At 46.6% G+C, this 23,350-nt stretch overlaps 1 protein-coding gene across 1 annotated transcript in view; it reads right to left on the bottom strand.

Moving 5' to 3' along the window:
- MARCHF10 (membrane associated ring-CH-type finger 10) overlaps positions 1 to 23,350 on the bottom strand; it is an 84,214-nt gene that overhangs the window by 45,410 nt on the left and 15,454 nt on the right. Inside the window, exon 2 of the mRNA XM_032617494.1 lies at positions 7,219 to 7,522. Coding sequence (XP_032473385.1) covers positions 7,219 to 7,522 — 304 coding nt within the window. The remainder of the gene's footprint in view (positions 1 to 7,218; positions 7,523 to 23,350) is intronic.

Here is a 23,350-nt window from a genome sequence, read left to right on the forward strand (position 1 = left end):
TGACAGATGCAGGAAAGTTCTTTCCCACTAAGTTCCCATGTGGAAGCTCGTGGGCCCTTCCCCCCTCCCACAGCCAGTCTAATTAGCTGTTCTGGCGGCAACATATGGTGGCCCGCTGGGTCTCACTTCGGTAACGCTCTCTCCCCTGATTTTCCAGATGCCCCGGGTTGGGAGGTTGTGGTCATGCCCTAATCTGGCCTTTCTGCTGCAGAGGGGAAGCTCGGGGAAAGAGAAAGGAGCAGAGAGATCCTGGTGGGCTCACGGCAAGGGGGAGAGAGCAAGCAGGGAGAAGCAGGTGGACGGGGGAGGTGTCCAAGTGAAGTTAATGATTTGTTCGCTAACCTCACACTCCATCTGCCATCCTTGCTGGACGCAGAATATGGGCACGTGATGCAGTCACGATCCAGAGAGACCCCTCAAGCATGACAGATCTCTCAGCTCTGCCACTAGCCAAGCCGGGTCACCTTGGATCAACGGCTTACCTCCTCAAAACCTGTTTTCTCTAGCCCTGCTCCTGCCAGGGTGGTCCCGAGACCAGCAGCATGGCTGTCACCTGGCGGCTTCTTAGAAGTGCAGTCTTGCTACCCACTCAAACCTACCGAATCAGAACCTGCAGTTGACTGAGGTCCCCAGGTATTTCTCAAGAACTTCTGAAGTTTGAGAAGCAAGGCTATGAGGTCCAAACCTCTGGGATGAGAATCAGCTGTAGAGCTTGTGGAAAAACCAGCTCTGCAGGCCCCTTCCTTGGAGAGTCCGATGCTCTGGGTCAGGACGGGACCCAGGTGTGTGTGTTTTATTAAGGACCTCCCTGGCGATTCTTATCAGAGAACCTGGGGAAATGCTGCGGCTGAACTCAGTTCCTATGCTAAGATGCCATCCAGTTGAAAACCATTACCTATAACGGAGGGCTCTCGGTCCTTATTTACTTGAATCCACTGTAGGAGCTGACACTCTAACCCACTCATCTCCAAAGGCCTCCCTTGGCTCCTGGAGTGGCTCCTACTTCTCGGACCATTTCTCCGTAGTTGTCTTCTCCCTTCCCTCCTCAGGTGTTCGTATTTCCCGAGGCTCCTTCATCATCTCTCGTTACCCTGTCCACTCTCGCAGGGGAGACGTTCCTGTAGTTCCAGCCACCTCTTACTCACTCCAGGCCCTTGGCTTCCTTCCGGTGGCCAAGAGTTCTCTGCTGAGCAGCAGACCTGTGTACGCAGGTGCTTCCTGGCATCTCCTCCTGGCCCGTCCTGGCTGTTCATTCACGGACAACGGCCACAGGATGGGCCCCACCTACTTCTTGCTTTGTCAGCCTTGCAAAGGAAACTGCCATTGGCTTAGTTTTCTGGGCCAGACCTCCAAGATCTCTTTGATTCCTCCTTTTTCCTTCTCCCCATCCCCAGTGCTCACCAAGTTGTGCCAGGCTTACGTCCTTAAACATCCCTCCAGCCCAGGCCCTCTCTCTCTGCTTTTGCTTCAGGTCAAGCCCTTCTCATTTCTCTCCAGGTCCACAGCAGCTTGCAGCTTGTCTCTCGGCTTCTGTCTGCCCTCACCCTCCCAGCCAGCCCCCTTTCATGAACACAGTCAGATTTCTTTTTCTTTTTTTTTTTTTTTTGCGGTACGCGGGCCTCTCACTGTTGTGGCCTCTCCCGTTGCGGGGCACAGGCTCCGGACGTGCAGCCTCAGTGGCCATGGCTCACGGGCCCAGCCTCTCCGCAGCATGTGGGATCTTCCCGGACCGGGGCACGAACCCGTGTCCCCTGCATCGGCAGGCAGACTCTTGACCACTGAGCCACCAGGGAAGCCCAACACAGTCAGCTTTTAACGATGCCGATCTGATGCTCCATCGCCTCCAGCATGACGTTCAAGGCCCTTGGTGGCCTGGTCCTTGCCTACACGTAGGGCGTCAACTTTACACTTCCTAACTTGTAGCCTGACCCTAAACCAGCGCTTCTCAAGCTCAAATGTGCACACAAATCTCCCGGGGGCCTGTTAAATGCAGGTTCTGAGTCAGTAAGGCCGGGCTGGGATTCATGCATTTTTAACAAGCTCTCCCGTGATGCCTCTGCCCCTAGTCTGGGGATCCTTTGAGGCCCTAGACTCTTTGTAGTTCCTCCGTGTCTGTCTGTCTGTCATCGCTTCCCCCTCTTCCTTGCTCTCTCCTCCATGCCTTCGCACCCTCGGTACCTCCTGCTGGGCGCACCTTTCTCGCCTTCCTCCCCGGGCCCTGGCTCAATCCCCTCCTTCAGGATTTTCACCCCGCCGGCCCCTCCCCACACATCCTTAGAACTTGCCTTGGCTGGGGCGTGTTGGTGTCCTGCCCTCCCACTAGGCAGTGAGCCCCTGGAGGGCAGGTCCTGTGTGTGGGGCAGTTGAATGTACCTATGCTAACATCCCATAGGTACTGGGGGTACAAATGGATGAGTTTATTGGTAATCAAAGAGGTAAATTTTTTAATAACCAAGTTATGACCTCTCACATCTCAAACTAAAATTTCTTTGGTTGAGCTATTCTCTTATAAAGGTGCTAACCTGGGAGCAGTCTATGGTGTTGGAAGCAGGCTTCATACATAGAGGGAGGCTTCGGGATTAACCTTTACCTGAAGCCCAGTCTATACCCAGGATTTCAGTCCTCCTGTCTACCTGGTGGGGTTGGTAACAACTCCATTTTACTGACGAGGAAACAGAGTTTGGAGAAGTTGCCAGTTTACATTTATAGGGCTGGTATGTGGTAGACCAGGAATCTGAGCCAGAGCTTCAAATTCCGGGCTCTGTGATGCCCCAGGCCCCTCTGTCTTAGGAGCGTTACTGTAAATGGACTGAGAATTATGGTTCTCTCTACAAATGTGGGAGCATTTGCTTATGTTGGTTGTTTTCTAACTTGGGCAGACAGCTTGGAAAGTTGTTGGATGCCAATGGACTTGCCTGGAAACCCATCAATCTTGGCCTTTCAGAGGACATCTTCAACAGAATTTATTTGCCAGGTAAGTCATGAAGATTGGGATTTGCCCTCAAATTTCCCTTCCAGGCTGCTCTTCAAATGAATAGTTCCCAATCCAAAAGAGACCACAGTTGTCTTAGATGTGTACATTTTAAAATCTGAGTTTACTGCTTTTTCTTAGTTTTACAGTCTCCACTATAAGCCACTATTAATCTGACTAGGTTTTGCTACTCCTACAAATTCGAATCTGGTAATGACTAACACTGAACTCAATAAGGAGTGAGGAGAATTTCAGAACATTTGGCTTTGTTTTAAAGGGCAAGGTTTTGGAAGCAGGCTCACCAGACTCCATCCAGATCCATTTTCCTGGCACGTAACTAGCAGGACTCTGCCCGGGCTCCAGGTGAGAGGAAAGGGCAGGAGAGGGTACTTACTTCCTGTGAGCCTGGCACGGGGATCAAGAGTGACTTAGGACTCCAGGTGCCAGACCCCCACAGCACAATGGCCTTTGGATGCCTCTGCGTGTCCTGGAAAGGAGAGGTGGCTCCTTTCCAAGGCAGGATGGGGCTGGTAGGGGTTTTGGGAACAGGCAGGAGTCCAGGAGCTGATGGCCACCACAGCTCCCTGCACTCACGGGGCCTGCTGTCAGCTCTGCTTCCCCCTGATTCATTCATGGGAGGATGCAGATCCTGCATACAGACTGGGCTTTCGGTAAAGGTTAATCCCCAAGCCTCCCTCTGCTTGAAAGCAGAATATGTAACTCGGCCAGGCTTATTTCTCACCCTGTGTCAGTGTTCACCTTGATCATGAAATAGGATTTCTGAATCAAATGCACATCAGACCCAGCTGGGTCTTGACTCACTGAGTTTTCCACGTCTTTTTGGGGGGGAAGCAAACCTCTCGCTTGGTGAATGCTTTCTGATTGTTCATCTTTTTCCATTTGGTGTTTTGCTTTGGAAATTCGGGGCACAGTAGAAGTGTCTGTACCTGCGTTTGTGTTAGGAGTTTAAAAATATAACCCTGATTTTTGGTAAAGGAGAAAAGATTGGGGTGGGAGGTGGGGAGGAGGTAACGTGAAGACAAAGAAAACGAAGTTTTCTGGTCCATTCTCCCTACTGAATACAGCTGCCTTGTACCCGATACCTTAAGGCTGTCACGTATGAGCTATGGCGTCGGGGGCCGTTCTAATGGCTGACCATATGTTTATCATTGAGTCCTCACAGCCATCCCAGCAGGTAGGGTCTGTGCTGACGCCCAGGCTCTGCCGTTTTACAGATGAAAACACTGAGGCACAGGGAAGTTACTTGCTCCAAGTAACAGCAGATGAGAAACGGGGCTCAGATGCTAATCCAAGCATCTTGACGCTAAAGCACTTGCCCAAAACTGCATGGAGGGGGATAACAAGGAGAATCCCAAGCCAACTCATTTAGAAATAGTTCCATGGCGTGTACGAATGAATTTAAAACGCGTGAATCTCTTCTAACAGAGTGCGAAGTACAGTGAAGATCTGTTATACATCTGTTAGTAGAGGGCACTGATGGCTCCTCTGTTGTATTGATAACTAGCTGTTTTAGGCGTTCCAGAAATCATTCACATAGAAGGATTATAAGGGAGTATCATCACATACATTTGCATGTAAGTCAAGCCACATTCCCCAGCTGTATTGTTTTATGCAGGAAAGGTCTGGCGTAACACAGTATGGAAGGTGAGCCTATTAGGCAGATGTTGCAAAGGGATTTCACTGTCTTAATGCTTCAGTTTTGCACAGAACTCAGGTCTGACATGGAAGAAGTTTTGGTGACCTACTGCCAACTTTGGGTGACCCCCCCCCCCCCACAAAATGCTTTAGAAAAATATTTCCCTACAGAGGTGAAGGAAAGCAGGAACCTATGAGTTTACCCAGTGAATTGGATCAACGTGTCCAGATAATTCAGGTCCCCAAGACTCTTTTTCTATAATATCTGAGTTGTCACCACCACTGGACTTAACTTTGCCTGAATGGACTCAGCTTAAATTCTTGCCATGTCCCTGGTCTGTCATTTCACTGTGCTGATGAAGAAACTCTGAGGGTGAGACTCTACATGTAAAACGAATGGATCTTAACACACCAAGGCTTTGCTTTTAGCTCACATGATCAACCCAGTTTGCTATAGAACTGAGTCGGCTTCTGTAGTAACTGACATCAACCAGCAGGGCTGTTACACTTGCTGGACGGCCAGGCCACAGTCCAGCTCATGGCTGCATGGGGCTTGGACACGGTCTAGAGCTATAATATGGTGATAAAGCTGGTGTTTTAAAATTTATTTATTTTATTATCATTATTTTTAAGCTGGTGGTTTTTTTTATGCGTTACGCGGGCCTCTCACTGTTGTGGCCTCTCCCGTTGCGGAGGACAGGCTCCGGACGCGCAGGCCCAGCGGCCATGGCTCACGGGCCCAGCCGCTCCGCGGCATGCGGGATCCTCCCAGACCGGGGCACGAACCCGTGTCCCCTGCATCGGCAGGTGGACTCTCAACCACTGCGCCACCAGGGAAGCCCAAGCTGGTGGTTTTTAAAGGCTCTTTACTACAAGTAACATCTCTTATGTGGTGAAATAGATATCTTTCTGCCAACTTGGCTCTCTTGCCTAAACCTTGGTGCTTTCTAGTCTGGTAATTCTTTGAATTTGAGGTTTTATAGAAAGTGAAGTGAATTAATTCTCCCTCTCTGTCAGTGTTGTAAGTCCCGTGTGGCATCCGCTCAGTCGGAAGAACATCTATATTAATCAGACGAGCTAAGATGGAGTGGGCCTAAACTGTCCATTAGAATGATTTATCTCTACAGAGGGCAAAGCGCATCATGCAAACAGCTACCTAGTTTTAGCAAGAAGGCTAAAAATTATATCGAGTGACTGGTGTTGCCTTACTTAAATTTATTTTTTTCTATTAAAGACATCCTCAATTTGATACATGACAACATGGATTTTGAAATATTGGGGGAATGATCTTATCTGCCCTATTTCATTCCTTTTTTTTTTTTTTTTTTTTTGTGGTACGCAGGCCTCTCACTGTTGTGGCCTCTCCCGTTGCGGAGCACAGGCTCCGGACGCGCGGGCTCAGCGGCCATGGCTCATGGGCCCAGCCGCTCCGCGGCATGTGGGATCTTCCCGGACCAGGGCACAAACCCGTGTCCCCTGCATCGGCAGGCGGACTCTCAACCACTGCACCACCAGGGAAGCCCCTGCCCTATTTCATTCTTAAACAGCTGAATTAAAGTCCTAATTCCTACTAAAAGGCTTCAAAATGAGAAGTTGTTAACTACGATGATACTTTCCCCTGATTAAATAAGGAAAAAGAGTTGGGGCTTTGTCTGAACGGACATCATTTCGGAAGTCAATTTTTCTTTAAACTTCATCATAGCTATAAAATGTGGGTGGTTAATCTAAGTGAGAGCTGCCATTGTCTAAAAATGCATTAAGACTTAACCAGACGGGTGGTAGCACGACAGGAGCTATTTAGGATTAGAAAGTCATCGTGATTTGGATTTAAGCGAATTGCATGCTGTTTACGAATTCTTCGGCAGTTCATCTGGATCGCTTCCATTCCACCGCAAGCAGAAGGCAGACCTTTCTGCCTCGTTATCCCAACTTCCACGTCAGTTCCCAGGGGAATCAAGTTTGTCCTACAGATGTTGGCTTTAATGGGGATGAGCCTGAGGGACTCTAAACTTTCAGTTGCATTTATCCCCTTTCTGGATACTATTAAGTTTCTCCTGCCTCAAGCAGAGGACCGGTCTTTGCTTCAAAGGCAGCTAAAGAGTGAATTATTTACCAAATTGCACAAAGGGGAAGATTTACCAAGCCCCCCTTTTTTTCCCAGAGAGGACAACCCCAGAACTGGAGGACTTTCTCAGCCGTAAATTATGCCATTCAGAAGCTTTTGAAAGCGTCCCTTCATGCTCTGGACTGAGTCATAAAATCTGATACCTGGGGCCAAATGCCTTTATCCCTCCCAGAAGGGTGAAGAAGATGAAAAGGCAGCCATTCTGGGCCAGTGCCACAGAAAGCCGATGACTGGGCAGAAAATGTGGGCAGTGGAGACAGTTACTCTGCATAATTCACACCTCCTTGGCCTGAGGGTCTACTCCGAAATGGATTTTATCATTTGCATAAGATCATCAGACCCTGCAAAACCTGAATTGGCCGCTTGGAAAACACTAGGTGTAATCGGGACCATGAATTTGATTGCTGTCCTTCCCTCTGATGCCGGGATTTTAGAGCTTGTGAATTTCAATAAACCCGCCACTCACCTGGAGAGGGTTTGCTGGGGCCCGCGTTCTCTGATTTCTTTGGAGTCATGGTACCTTTATGTTTGTGCTTGACTGATGTTTGGTCAATTGCTGGAAGTCTGGAATCACTCTTATGCACAGAACTCTTGGCAGATAATCCTGGTTCGGCTAGAGCATCCTTCTCACCAGAACTCTGCCGAAAATGAAAGGTGTCTGAGTATCTGTGGTCAATAGGCCATCTTGGCTGGGCAGAGGAAGAAGAGACAAGCCAAATGCAGCAACCCCTCAACAAAGACACTGGAGCATCCTGCGAGCTCAGTGTGCCCTTTCACCAGATTTCATCAGATTTTCATGGACTGGGCGTATCAATTTAGAAATAATAGCAAAGTTAATGAGTCTGTTTTGTAGAACATTATGAAAAGAATGAATTCCTGACCCTTAAGTAATCGGATGACCAATAAACAGCTCACGTTAAGAGCTACATATGAAAACAGGAGAAACCATCGTGCATTTAAACTTCTTGCTATTTGTTATTTGAACTACTTTGTGGGGAGGGGGAGGAAAAATGTTCCTTATGTTAATCATATACTTGACAATGAAAAGGAAATTTAGATAAGTGTGTTGGGACTGAATCAATGAGACCTCAGTTTAATACTCTGAATTATTGGGTGCAACATAAGACAGATTAATCTTTTTTTTTTTTTTTTTTTTTTGCGGTACACGGGCCTCTCGCTGTTGTGGCCTCTCCCGTTGCGGAGCACAGGCTCTGGACACGCAGGCCCAGCGGCCATGGCTCACGGGCCCAGCTGCTCCGCGGCATGTAGGATCTTCCTGGACCGGGGCACGAACCTGCATCCCCTGCATCGGCAGGCGGACTCTCAACCACTGCGCCACCAGGGAAGCCCAGATTAATCTTTTTAAAAGGCCCCTACTTGTCAGTCTTCTATAAAGAAGTCAGTATAAATCTATGCATGGACAAATCTATGCACGGACAAATCCTGACTCATGCGGTGTCAGAATATCTCAACACAGCCTTGCGGACGCAATAAAAATTATCCAGGCATTCAATAGCTTTACACTTTGCCACACTTACACCCACCAAAGAAATGAATGAAAACAAACATGAACAATTAGGAGAAACTTGGTCCTGAAGGGCGATTTAAGTCCTGCCTTAAGGTCTTAGATCCTGGTGTTAATATGATTTGCTAGGCGATGCACCCAACAAACAAAACCACGGGGTTCCCCCCCGCCCCAGGGGCAGGGTCAGTAAATACTCCTGCACTGCACAGTGGTCTATATCGGCAAGTCCTCTGAAAGTGTCGTCCTCTGCGGACACAGAGTGCTAAATCAACGTCCTCCACGCCTCCCCAGCGGTGCCAATTGGTATTGATTTTGCTTCCCGTTCTCTCTGACAGTTGTGGCATTTTCATTTTAAGCCTTCTGACTCAGGAAAATACTCTGAATAGCTTTGAATTATTGGGGTAACGTAAGACAAACTACACTCTCAAAAAAGTCCCCTGCCAGTCTTTCTACGAGGATGTCGGTACAAATCTACAGGTGGACAGATCATTATTCTCCAGGATTAGAAATCATGTTTGGTGACTTAGAGCCTGGTGACAGCCTTCAAACAAATAATTATTGTTTCTCCCTGCATTTTCAGAAAACAGACCACCCTCAGATAAAGGGACGGGAAAAAGGAAAGGACATAATGAGTTGGTTGTTCTCCCTTTTCCCTCTTGGTTCTGGAATTTAACAGAAATCCTTGAAAATGATTCTGAAATGTCAAAGATGAAACATGAGGTCATTTCTGAACATGAGATAGGCTTTCCATTCTCAGAAAAGGAAATGTGGGCAAATTTTAATTCTGGTGCCTAAGATGGTCATAAGGCAAGAAGAACAGCGGTGAACATGTGACTGAATTTCTTCCACAAACTGCTCAACACAAACAACTTACATTAGCGAATGGAGAAGCCTGCTCACACATCTGTTTTTCAGCCAATGGAAAGGCAGGAAAGATGCTCTGGGCTAAGATTACCAATATCCATGGTTACAGCATCAGGAGCAGTAACAGTGTCCACTCCTGGTGGGTCCGTCCCCTTCACCCTCAGCCAGGACTAGAATTCTTTGCTTACCCCAGGCAGTGGTGAATCGGGAGGAGCTGGTGAAGAGACTTTTTACTGGGTGGGGTGTTAAGCCATGTTTATCCTTCTTTCACCCATTCATTGTACCTCCAGCATTAATAGCACCAAAGGTGGAAGAAAACTTGGCCAATTAAACCATGCCAATTACATATGGTATCATGCACCTGCCTTCCAAGTATATCCTTCTCTGGTTCCTGGTTCCATCAACCTTACTTCCAGTTGCAAATCTTATCTATCTATCTATCTATATTTTTGGCTGCGTTGTGTCTTCATTGCTGCGTGTGGGCTTTTCTCTAGTTGCGGAGAGCGGGGGCTACTCTTCGTGGCGGTGCACAGGCTTCTCATTGCAGTGGCTTCTCCTGTTGCGGAGCACAGGCTCTAGGTGCGTGGTCTCAGCAGTTGTGGCTCGTGCGCTCTAGAATGCAGGCTCAGTAGTTGTGGCTCACAGGCTTCATTGCTCCGTGGCATGTAGGATCTTCCCGGACCAGGGCTCAAACCCATGTCCCCTGCATTGGCAGGCAGATTCTTAACCACTGAACCACCAGGGAAGTCCCTGGGAATCACCCTTGAGTCCAGAAATTACAGCTGGAAGTGGGTGTTTTGTCAGTTGGAAACTAAAGCCACAATGGTGAGAACTATCATATTTATGAATGTGCTACTGGGTCTTTTTGTGCTTGCTTTGAGTAATCTTAAGCCAATCACTTCAACTTTTTGTATCTTCATTCGTGTCCTGTCATGTATTCAGCCATTCTCATGTATCCTTTCTCATGAAAGCCCATTATATTATCCAAGGAGGATGCTCCTTGGGTGAAAGAAGTTGAAGTAACTCATTCTGGCAATAAAATGCAGTATTTAAGACTCTGGAGCCCAGCTTCCTGGGAGTGAATCCTGGCGTTTCACGTAGTGACTGTGTGACATAGGATTAGTTTTAGTTCATCTCTTTGCCTCTCAGATTTTCTCATCTGTGAACAATAGTGCCTTCTTTTTGGTGATTCTGTGAGGATGAAATGAGTTAAGGTATGTTTATAGCACCAAGAGTAGTGGTGCCAGGCACTGAGAAAGTGCCGTGTAAGTGTTGGCTTTTGCAATTAGCCATTCATGTTCAGCCATTTAAAAAAGTAACCAGCTAACTGCTGAAAATTAACTACCTGCTGTTGAAACCAAAACCATAAACCCCACTGAAAAATTCAAATGGGTTGTCACCTACTTCAAAGAGCAATGGACAGCAAGGTGGGGCAGTTCTGTGGTACAAGTTCTCTTTCAGACAGTAAAGTTCTAATGGCAAACATTTAACAACATTTAAAGATTAGCAGACAATAAAAATTAAATTATGTTGATTTTAAGCTGATTTTAAAACTGTCTCCTCCTCTCGCAATTTTTTTTTTTTTTTTTTGCGGTACGCCGGCCTTTCACTGTTGTGGCCTCTCCCATTGCGGAGCACAGGCTCCGGACGCACAGGCTGAGCGGCCATGGCTCACGGGCCCAGCCTCTCCGCGGCATGTGGGATCTTCCCGAACCGGGGCGCGAACCCGTGTCCCCTGCATCGGCAGGCGGACTCTCAACCACTGTGCCACCAGGGAAGCCCTCCTCTCGCAATTTTGAAGAGTAATTACAATTTTCTTCCCCCATATGTTCCTAAGTTGAAATGTCACATGGAGGTGGAGGCAAGAGCCTACTGCTCTTCCTTTAGGGGAAGAAAACTAGCGCTGTGTTTCAAAATCAAAGCCTGAAACATTAAAAAAAAAAAAAAAAACTAAACTAAAAAACCCAGACTGCATAATACATGTGTAGACTTTTTTTTTTAATTTATTTATTTAATTTATTTATTTTTGGCTACTTTGGGTCTTCGTTCCTGCGCATGGGCTCTTCTCTAGTTGCAGCGAGCAGGGGCTACTCTTCGTTGCGGTACACAGGCTTCTCATTGCGGTGGCTTCTCTTGCTGCAGAGCATGGGCTCTAGGCACGTGGGCTTCAGTAGTTGTGGCACATGGGCTCAGTAGTTGTGGCTCGCAGGCTCTAGAGCGCAGGGCTCAGTAGTTGTGGCGTACGGGCTTAGTTGCTCCACAGCATGTGGGATCTTCCCGGACCAGGGCTCAAACCCATGTCCCCTGCATTGGCAGGTGGATTCTTAACCACTGCGCCACCAGGGAAGCCCCATGTGTAGACTTTAAGTTCTCTGTTGGTAATCTGATGAGCGTCCTAATAAAGCCACATTAACTGAAAGAAGTTATTGTCAAAATTAATATTTTTCTGGAGTATTATGGTTTTTTCAGTCAACATTTTCCAAAGATCCCCAACTTACTCTTTTGGCATCATCCATAATAAAGTAGGGATATGACCTTGCTAGAAACTCTCAAAAGTTCAGAGCAAGACTCACGCTAGGAAAAGAAGGGACTTACGTTAGGGAATTGGGCACTGCAGTAGCGACTTCGAAACATGGTAATGGTTCTAGTTAGACCTCCTGGATGATGGAGACCCAAGGATTGCCAAGTGGGATGCGTTTCTTCAGGGATGTTAGAGTGACTAGATTTTTTTTTTTTTAAACACAGCTTTCATTAGTATTTAATGCAGTTCTTTCTAATATTTCTGTCTTTGAGTGTATATATAATTAAAACAACACCACCATGGTTATGATATTGGAACTTCTTGGAACTATTTTAGATGTAGGACACCTCATGGTTCTGGATATGTGGGAGAAAAACTTTTATTGTTCTTATCCTGGGATGGCTTCTGCCTTGTTTTTCCAGTTGATTGCTGCTCTCCATGTCACTCAGAACCTGGAGGCCTGGTCAAGTCCTGTGCTGGATAGTGAGTAGCTGGGCACGTTGTGGGGAGTATGAACTGGGATTCTCGACCACAATCCTCAATCCTGACGACTCCTACCCAGTCTCTAGCACTGGTCACCCATTCCAATATTAAAACTGAAAGTAAAATCTCTTCTTTCCTGGATGTTGTACATTGCTCTGGTTTCAGGACTTAATGCGAAGTCCAGGTTCTTGATGTCTCATCACAGAAAGAATTCAGTGAGAGACAAAGTGGTAAGAAGTGGATTTATTTAGAGAGAGAAACACTCCACAGACAGAGTGTGGGCCATCTCAGAAGGTGAGAAAAGGCCTAGATTTTTAAACTGGGTCCTAACAATGTTGAGTCTGAAATGGCAAGGTGACAGTGAGCACAGATGATCAGAAAGGCAAAGAGACAGAAGTAGTCAGGGACAGAAAAGACCAAGTCATTTTCCAGCTCTTGCCTGATGGCTCATTTCTAAGATCTACAGAGCTGGTTCTCAACTGGTATGCCACCTCCCTCCCTCCCACAAGGTGTGCTGATGAATTCTGATGGACGTGTACAAAACGCATTGTAGCCACATGTCATGTGATGGAAGGCTGAGCTGAGTGGATCTTATGACATAGTGTAAAGATCAGGACACGACTTGCTCTGAATAGGAAAACAGACAAAGAGTAGTGTCAGGCTGGTGCCAGAGAAAGACGGTGTGTTTATTACATTTGAGATAAAACGCTCTCCCGAGATCACAAAAGAGAATGATCAAGGCTGTGAACCTCGACATGCAAACGGTCACAACATGGGAAGGGTGACCAAGGAACTGTGGGTGCAAATGAGTATCTTCAGAGTGCTGTCCCCAAAGTCCACATTCATATCGTGCCTCAAACACAAAAACTGGCCTTTGGGAATTAAGGGCAGCTTGTATAAATAGCATTCTGGACAGGATGGGGACTTTTATGGATTCAAGAAATATAAAGTTAGCATGTCCTACACAGAGTGCTGTTATATCCCAAAGCTGGCTAAACATTCTCTCTTCTAGAAGAAACTAAGGGCAGCAAAGTCCTTCCCATGTTCAAGACAATTATTTTTATTTTTATTTTTTTGTGGTGTGTGGGCCTCTCACTGCTGTGGCCTCTCCCGTTGTGGAGCACAGGCTCCGGACGCGCAGGCTCAGCGGCCATGGCTCACGGGCCCAGCCGCTCCGCGGCATGTGGGATCTTCCCGGACCGGGGCACGAACCCGTGTCCCCTGCATTGACAGGTGAACTCTCAACCACTGCGCCACCAGGGGAGCCCTCAGGACAATTTTGAGTTTACCAGGATTGTAAACTTGAACAACAATACAGAATGGATTAGTAATTTGGGGGCGGGGTTTGGACTCAGGTACCACTCACCTGAATCCAGCTGCTGCTTAACCCCATTTGCGTCTCCCCACCTGGAGACGTGGCTCCCAGGTGGGGCTGGGCAAGACCAGGCTCAGCAGTAGAAGCCCCTGCTTTCCACTTTGCCACAAGAAGCTTTTGGGAGTTGGCTGGGCTGCCATGTGCATAAATTTCATGGGCAGTTGTCTCTACCAATGAATTCTGTAGAGAACTCTCTCCTACGTGCCACCTTCTCTCTGATTCTCATGCCAGCAAGTTGGAATGACCCAGCCTGAGACGCTGGTCTGAGAGCAACAGTGGCCTCAGTGGTTAAAGTCTTCATAATGTTTTATCACCATTGGGGCTGCTCTCTGAGGGAGAGGCACGTGGGACTTTAATAGAACTTGCTTCCTGATTACAAGCTATCCCACTAGGGAAGGTCCTCTGGGTGAAACAGAGCTGCAAACTACTGAAATGGCAAATATGACATGTTTTATGACACTTGCTAGTATTTCTTAAAATGCAAATGAATCCTTCGTGTGCTGCAGAAATCTTGGTTGGTTTACATGGGTGGTGACGATACATTTTCATGCTTTGGGGGACAAGTATGTGTAGTATTCTCTGAAATGGAGTTCTGTGTGGTGGGCAGTGGGTAAGGAAGTGGCATGTGGCCAGGAAATTGATGGATGTAAAAAATCTGAGCACTAAGGTGTAGTGTTTAGTAGCACGTTGAGACTGCCCTCCGTTGGGTATTTTTCAGGAGTGGTTTTGCTACAATGTATTTCTCCTTCGTTCTTTTTTTTTCTTTTGTTTTTTGTTTTTTTGTTTTTGCGGTACGCAGGCCTCTCACTGTTGTGGCCTCTCCCGTTGCGGAGCACAGGCTCCGGATGCGCAGGCTCAGCGGCCATGGCTCACGGGCCCAGCCGCTCCGCGGCATGTGGGATCTTCCCGGACCAGGGCACGAACCCGTGTCCCCTGCATCGGCAGGTGGACTCTCAACCACTGCGCCACCAGGGAAGCCCCTCTCCTTCATTCTTTATTTGAATTCATATTCTCCTTTTAGTTGAGAGGAACACTTGAAGAACATGAAAGACTTGGCCATTAAATGGAGGTCATCCATGAAAATACCTCCTACTCAGAATAATAGGTCATAAAACATGGGAATTAATTGAACAGCATCATATGTATCTACTGTGTCTTCAACCCAATATAAAGACAAGATACTTGCAATGGGAGAGACACAATTTATACCATACTAGCAAAATGCAAAACAAAGTTTAATTAAGTGATACATTGGGTGGCACCAATTCTAAATTTCAAAGAAACTCACAGCAAAAAAGTGAGACGTCAAGGGAGGCTTCATGAAGGGGTTGGTGTTTTCTAGGAATTCAAGGAGCAGTAGGGACCAGCTTCGGCTGGAGGCAGCATGGGAGCCAAGGTACGGATGGAGTGACACCCACGGCGTGATTCTCAGGCAGCAAGGCGTATGGCCAGAGCAGAGGGTGTGAGAAGGAGAGGTGAGAGACAAAGTTGGCTGGCAAGCTGGGGTCAGATTGTGGGGGGCTCTGAGAGTCAAGCAAAGAATTGAGAGTTAATGTGATGGAGAATAGGGTCCAACTGAAGGTTTCTGAGAAGAAAAATGCTTAATGTGGTACTTAAGATTAGCTTGTATGTTTCTTTCAGAGGAAGAAAACAAAGCATCTTTTTGTAGTTTCAATGGCTTATTTTTGTAAAGTGTAAGTCTTTTCTTTATTGCCAAAAAAAAAATCCATGTTCATAATGGAAAACTAAAGACAAAGAGAGAAATTTTAAAGCATTCAAAACTCCATTAACCTTGAAATAAAAACTGCAAATAGCTTGGTCTGTGTTCTTTCAGACACCCCCCCCCCTTTTTTTAAACATCTTTATTGGAGTATAATTGCTTTACAGTGTTGTGTTAGTTTCTGCTGTATAACAAATGAGTGTGATGGAGACTACTAGCTTCCCACTGAAATCCCTTCTCAAGTGATAAGAGCTACAGCTGGATGTGGCTGCCCACCTTGAACCGAATGACTCAGTTTCCACTGCAACTAGGTGTGGCCTCAGGAGGAAAGTCTCACCAGTGGAGTGGGAGCACAGTTGACATGTACAGCCTGCTTCAGAGATAATCTCTGGCCCTGCTTCTCGGCTGGAGAGGCAGCAACTTTGAAAGTCACGTGTTGAAGACAAGAGAACCATCATTGGCCTGAATCCCTGTAAGTCCTGGTGGAGGAGAGCGGCCTGCTCTGGCAGCTGGGCCATCACAGGTGCAAGAAATAAATTCTTTCTTGATTGAATCATCATATTTTTGGTCCCTTTGTTATAGCAGCTGACATTACTCTTGCACACATATTTATGCATCTGTATAAATATTGTTTTTTAACAAAAATAGAATTGAGCCATACATACGTTGTCGCTTAACAATACATTGCATCAATAGATACCTTTCTATAATTTTGTCATCCTTATTTTGAAAATTTTCAAATCAATGGAGAAGTTGAAAGAATAGTACAAATAACATCCATTACCCTTTGCCTTGCCAACTGGCTTTCTCTCCCTCTCCCCCATCCCTCCCTCTCTCTAGACTTCATAATACTTTACCCCTGAATACCTCAATACGCATCTCCTATCAAAACGGACATTCTCCTACAAAGCCACAATACCATTATCTTACCCAAGAGAATTTAATAGTTCCATAACATTATTTATTATGTAGAGCATATTCAAACCAAACTGTCCCAAAAATGTGTTTTTAGCTGTGTATTTTGATCTATGATCCAATCAAGATACACCCATTGCACGCAGTTATTATGTCTCTTTTGTTCTCGGCCCTTTTTGTCTTTTCGTGATTTTGACTCTTTGGAAGAGTCCCAGCCTCATAGAAGGTCGACCGTTCTGAATTTGATGGCTTTCTCATAATAAAATTCAGGTGAATCATTTGGGGTTAGAATATTCCATAGGTGGTGTGGTATCCCTCTTTATAATATCAGCTCAGTGCCTAACAATGCTGTTTGGTCTCTAGGGTAAGGCGGTGACTGCCAGATTTTTCCACTATAAAAGTACATTTTTCCCTTTTGTAATTAGTCGGAAATCTGTGAGACGATTCTTTGACACTAAATACCCTATTCACGATACATTTTACCCAGTGATTTAGCATCTTTTGATGTGCTTTGCCTGGATTGATAATTACGTCAAGGTCGCAAAATGATGAGTTTTCTATTTCTGTCCTTTCTTCTACAATTACTAGCTGGCATTCTTCTCTAAAGAAGAGCTTTCCTCCCTTCTTGTTTGTTTGTTTGCCTCTTTGTTAGCATCACTGTGGTTTCAAGGACACATTTTATTCAATCGTCTCGTCACATCTTTTGAGGCTCAAATCGTCCCAAAATTGGTGAACGGGAGTTCATTCAAGTTTGCTCTGACTTGAGTCTCCGAGCACTTCTACGCTTTATGGCACAATAGAATTTCATAGCTTCACCTTGTACTTTACCTGGCTCAGACCTAGAATCAGCTATTTTCCCAATAAGCTCTGGTTCCTTTTAGTTTAGAAAGCTATTTAGAAATCAGTATCTTCATGCTGTGTGTGTTCATTGCTCCTAGAGGGACATTGTTCCTAAGTCATTTCAATGGAATTAATTAGAAATACGTATTTAACGCTAATACATATTTAGTGGAAGGGGTTTTCCCTTCCTTTCTTTTGTTTTATATTTGTATCTTTTTATTTAAATCTTTAAAATCCTTATTTTTAAAGATTTTAAATCTTTATTTAAAATTTTTATTCCTTAATTATATTTAAAATCTTTATTCCTTAATTAATTAATATATGTATTTAATTTAAAATCTTTATTCCTTAATTATATTAATATATGTATTCATTTGTTTTACTCTGTAATGAACATGAAATAATTTCAGAATCACAGTACAAATATACTCTAAGAATAGACCCATTAAGTAAAACTTTATTGTTTCTTGGCAGTTCTCTTTGTCTTTACAATATATTCCTATTGTATGGCTCTGTCATACTTACTTCTGTTGGTCATTTAGGTTGCTTCCAACTTTTTCTATGATAAATAATGCTATGATGAATATTCTTATATATTTATGCACATCATCAATTATTTCTTTAAGTTCCCAAAGTGGGAATTTATATTAGTAGATTAACAGCATCACAAAGATTTACAATATTTTGTTCCCAAATTGTCCTCCGGAAACATTGTACCAATTTACATTTCCAGAGGTACGTGAGAATGCCAATTTCTACATAACTTTTCCAACTACGTATTATCTTTTTAAAAGCGACTTTGTCATTTTGGGAAACGACTATAATTTTAATCTGTAACTTGTATGTAATTTTAATTTAATTATTATTATTTTTTGGTCACGCCATGTGGCATGCAGGATAGTTCCCCAGCCAGTGGTCGAACGCGTGCCCGCTGCAGTGCAAGCGTAGAATCTCAACCACCGGACCACCAGGGAAGTCCCCTCATTTAATTATTAAGTAGGTTCATTTATTTAGCTCATCTATTTAGAATCTATATTCCACCAATGTCTAAAAAGTGACTTAAAAGTTGAACTGAAAACAGTGTAAAGAAATAGAAAAAGAAAAGGCAAAACTAATTTATGGTGAAAATACTCGGAACAGTGGTTGCCTCTAAGAGGGACAGAGACAGGAATTGACTGGAAAGGGTCATGGGGTGATGGAAACTCGAAACATGGTTACATGCATTTATCAAAACTCGTTTAAAAAAGTGAATTTTGATACATTTTAAAAAAGGAACTGGGCTTCCCTGGTGGCGCAGTGGTTGAGAGTCCGTCTGCCGATGCAGGGGACACGAGTTCGTGCCCCGGTCTGGGAGGATCTCACATGCCGCGGAGCGGCTGGGCCCGTGAGCCATGGCCGCTGAGCCTGCGTGTCCGGAGCCTGTGCTCCGCAACGGGAGAGGCCACAACAGTGAGAGGCCCGCGTACAGAAAAAAAAAAAAAAAAAAAAAAGAAGCACATATATTACTGAGTCACAGATTTCTAAAAATATCTTGATGATTATTTCAAGGATTGTGGTTTCCTTTGAAATCCTGTGCATCTTATTTTATGCATTTGAAAATATTATTGTGAGAAGAGGATCCAGAGAGGTCATCCGTATTGCCTAAGAGGCCTGTGATACAAAACCAGGATAAACCCCCAGGTGTAGAGTGAGAAGAGAAGCGAGCCTGGAGGAATCCCAGGACTCAGCGCCGAGAAGGAGGAGAAGCCAGGAGAGCGTGGCTTCGCAGAAGCGCGGGGACGCAGCATTCTGAGGACAGTGGAGTGGCCAGGCGAGCTAAAGCTGCTGAGAGGTGCAGTGCAGTGAGGACTGCGAGAGACGCCCTGCATCACAGACGTGGAAGGCATCTGACGAAGAGCCGTTTCTGTGGAATGACCTGTGTGGCAGCCAGATTGCAGTGGGTTGCGTTGTGAGTAGGAGGTGGGGAAACTGAGTCAGCGTAAATGATTCTTTTGAGAGCTTTGTGAGGGAGAAGCAGTAAGTGGAGGGGATGGGGGCTCAAGGAAGGTCTCTTCTGTTGCTCTCATGATTTTTGGTAGGAAACCTTGGATCATGATTAAATGCTGATGGGAAGGGAAGGCTCTGGTACAGAGTTGGAGACGCGGGAACGGAAGGGACAATGGATGGAGTGAGGGTCCTGAGCAGAGATGGAAGGGTTGGTAACTGGGTGGGAATGAGGGGAGGGTGGTGCAGAGGGAAAGGGGTGGATGGGTTGGGCAGCAGCGAGCTGAGGGAGCTTCCACGTGAGGACCACTGTGGAGTGGGGTGGAAGAGAGGAGGGATTGGGGAAAGGGAAGAAGGCTTGAAGTGGAAGGGACAGTTGACCAGGGAAACTGGGCAGCATCGAAGAGTTGCAGGAGGTTAGTGGCCGTGACCTTCCAGGGGCACCATTTTTCAAGGTTGGGTGATTTTTTTCCGGCAGTCACCAGTGGTATGGGTGCAGACCCAGAGACCGTGGATGGGCAGGATTTGGCCAGAGAGGTGTGTCAACAAAACGGAGGGCAAGGGAAGTGTTAAGAGGATCAAGCACAGAACATAGGCTGCTGGGGAAGGGAAAAGTTGGTAGAGAGGGGACAATGAAAGGACAAAGGGAGAGGAACCAAGGGACCAGAGGTTATTCATTACTGTATCCCCATACCACCCAACACAGTGTCTTGGACACCAGTGATTTATAATTCCTTAACAAATAAAGCAATTGTTGTTGTCAACAAAAGAAGGTTTTAGGGTGAAATGCTGTATTTATAGGTTATGTTTAATGCGAGTATGCCCCTGAATAATCATGTCTCGCAACTGACTGAAAGAATTAAAAATTTTGATATCTGAATTTTAATAGGTTTTTAACAAGTTTCTTGGTTTTAAGAAGCAAGTAGAACCGTTTTTTTTTAAGTAGGGGATTTTAATAAGATGTTGTAAACTGAAATATACAGCACTACATAAAATGCGAAAAAAGCCACTTTATCATAATCTTCTCTCATGCGATTCCTGAGCTGCTGAGTCTAATTAACACGGGGACCTCTTGGGGTCAGAGGTCAACATTGCTCGGCACCGGCGATTTCACTGAGCTGGGATGACAATTGGTGTTTGTCTCGCTGGGCCGAGTGGCAGGATCACCCCGTGCAAGGATTGACTCTAGGCCGTCCTGCTTATCTGTTCAAAAGGCAGGAGGACGTTCTGGAAGCAGCTGCAGTTAAAACTGACAGCTGCCCCATTTCCCTGCCATGCCCTATTTTAAATTACCTAGTGGAGCTCAGGTAAAGCGCAGAAGCGGAGGAGAAATGAAGCACTGCCGGCTTTGCCCAGACCAATTATCACTCGTTTGTGCCATTTACTGCTGTGAAAGCCTTCCAGGACCCTGGTTTGCCCAGGGGCCTGCACCCCAGGGCTTCCAATTACTCTATAATATGATCACAAAGGAAACCTTCAGTTCAGTCTGGTGAGTTACCCGGTGGGACATTTAAGCACACCAAGATGACCTCTTACGAAGTGCGAGTGAGTCCTGGGTCAACTTTGGGCTGTTCTGAGTGTCCTCTGTCCACGGAGAGCTGCTTCTGTCTCTGTGTTCTTGCCCACCTGTGACAAAAGGAACTTACCCAGAGCTTTAAGGAAGCCACCTGTCGCTTTGCGGAGTGGTAGGCCAGGAAAAGAACGTTCTCTTTAGCCAGTCACTCTGGTCGCCACCGATGAGGAGGTGGTTTCCGAATGGTTGATGCGGTTTCAGTCTTCAGACCCAAACTGGCCGTTGCGCGTTGGCGGTCTCAGCAAACCACTCTCTTCTTGATGATTTCAGGCCAGGCCCGGGTCTGCCCACCACTCGTGGTAACGGTGCCCACCTTCTTCTCTCGCTCGAGGCAGGGTCCTGCTCTGGCGGTTGGGGCTACACTGCTGTGATTTTCATCATGTGCACATTCCTAAAACATTCCTGTGACTGGCGGTCATCAAACATTCATGGAGCTCCTAGCGTGTGGTGGAAAAAAGAGCAACTAAGCCCGTGCGCCACAACTACTGAGCCTGCGCTCTAGAGCCCATGAACCACAACTACGGAGCCCGCGTGCCACAACTACTGAAGCCTGTGTGCCTAGAGCCCACGCTCCGCAACGAGAGAAGCCACCGCAATGAGAAGCCCGCGCAACACGACTAGAGATAGCCCGCGCGCAGCAACGAAGACCTAACACAGCCAAAAATAAATAAATAAAAAAATTTTTTAAAAAAAGAACTTTCTAACAACTAGTGTGTCTAAAACTGCAATGGGTGACTAGACTAAATGTCCTTCAAGGTCCCTTTCCTGTGCTGTGAACCTATGATTTAAAAAAAAAACAAAAAAATGTGTTCTTCATCTATACCATCCACACGCTTCTGCCCGTGCACACGCGGACCGCGGTACTCAGCGGGGTGCTCCTGTCTGCCCCTCACCTGGCCATCGCCCTGTGCACCAACGCCCGGGACCGGTTCCCGCTCAAGCAGTTCTAGAGGCTGGAAGTCCAAGATCAAGGTGCCAGCAGATTTGGTTTCTGGAAGAGTCTGGAAGTGAGTCCTGAAGAATGAAGTCTCAGAGAGCTGTTGGTGGGGAGGTGACCTGCCCAACAAGACAGCAGGTCCTAGAGAATGCCACCCTCTGAGGGACAGCATCATCTCTGCTTCCAGGCCCCCTGCACCATCTCTTCCTTCCTTCTGTCCCTCCATCTCCCTTGCCCTGTGCCCTCCCTGGGTACCTCACCTGGGTCCTGCCTTATAACTTCCTGCCCCTGGGTGGGGCCTTTGTCTCAGATTTTTTAAAATATGAAACATGGCAAAGTAGAGAGAATAATAATAAACTCCTATATACCCATCATTCAGATTCGAAAATTGGCATGATTTTTCGCACATTTACTTCATTTATTCTTTTTTCCTCTTGCTGAAGTCTATTAAAGCAAATTCCAACCATCAAAAAAGAGCAATAACCAGTGCCTGCGCCTGAGTGGCTCCCAGCCGAAGGATGAGACAGACAGGAAGACGTATCCTAAGATGGGCTTGAGCCCAGACGGTGTTCTGGGGAATACAAAGGAGGGACAAGAACAAAGCCACCTGACCCCCAGGAGCAGCTATTCCCAGAGGAAGTGTCCTCAGAGTTGAGGGTCAGGCCATCCAGGGCCTTGAGAGCCATCAAACACTTTGCTAAGGTGTTTGAACTTGATCCCAAAGACATGGGGAACCACTAGAGAGCTTTTAATAGAGGAGTGGCATGTTCCAGTTTGCTTCTAGAGGGATCCACTCATAATGCTGCCTGGGAGACTGGCTGGAAGGGGTGAGGTGAAGACAAAACGATCAGGAAAATGGCTCCTACAATAATCCAGGCAAAAAAAAAAAAAAGACAGGGCCCTGCAAAGGAAGGTGCTAGTGGACAGATTCAAGAGAGAGGAGGGAAGACAGTCTAACTCTGGTGTCTGACGGCCACGAAGTTGAGAAGGGGCAACAGAAGGAGGCGTCTGAGATAATCTCCAGAATTCCGGCCTGGGCAGCAATGAATTCAGGAAGAGGAACCAATCTGAGGGGAGAAGACAATGGATTCAGCCTCTTGAGTCTGAGGGGGTGGTGGGACAGGCCAAGGAGGACAGACCAACAGCTAAAATGGAAAACAAACTCCAACGAAAATTCCCGACAAACCGTGGGCTGCACTTTCTGCCTCCTGACGTCCGTGTTGGGCTCGAGATGCTGGGTGTGGAGCTGCACTGTGACTCAGGTGCACCTGGAGGGCACGGAATCTGCGCTCGAGTCGAGGGGGCGGCGGTGACCGCACCTGGCCAGGTATTAGGGATGACTCACAGCCTCCCAGGTGGGCCGCCCCCCCCCCCCCCCCCCCCCCCGGCAGTCAGAGCCAGCATGTATGTGTGTGACCTGCCTCATTTTCACGCAGGCCCGGGGCCAGAACGACGGGAGGCCCGGCCCACGGGGAGTCTGACAATGGACAGGTAGAAGTTAGAGAAAATTAAGTGTGAGTCACAGAACGCATATGCCGTGTGCTAAGCTGGCTGCTTCCGTGACACCATCAAGGGTGTTGGTAGGTTGACACTGACAGATTAATGGGAGAACAAACAGCTCCCCAAGAGCGGTTTGAAAGAGGAGAAGCTGCAGGTTTCACAGGCAGGAGAGGCTGGAGAGGCAGGTAATGAAAGGAGACATGCGAATATACCCAAGTTGGAGGAAAACACCAAATGCAAAGCGAGCCAGCCTTCGCGGACACCTGACTCAGCCACGGAGAGCAAACGTTTGCAAAGAGCTGCGGTGGGCAAAAGCATTGTAGTGTGGAGTACGTGACGACGGTTTCTGGGAAACAAAACCC

Source organism: Phocoena sinus, chromosome 20 (genome assembly GCF_008692025.1).
Source record: "Phocoena sinus isolate mPhoSin1 chromosome 20, mPhoSin1.pri, whole genome shotgun sequence".
NCBI lineage: Eukaryota > Metazoa > Chordata > Mammalia > Artiodactyla > Phocoenidae > Phocoena > Phocoena sinus.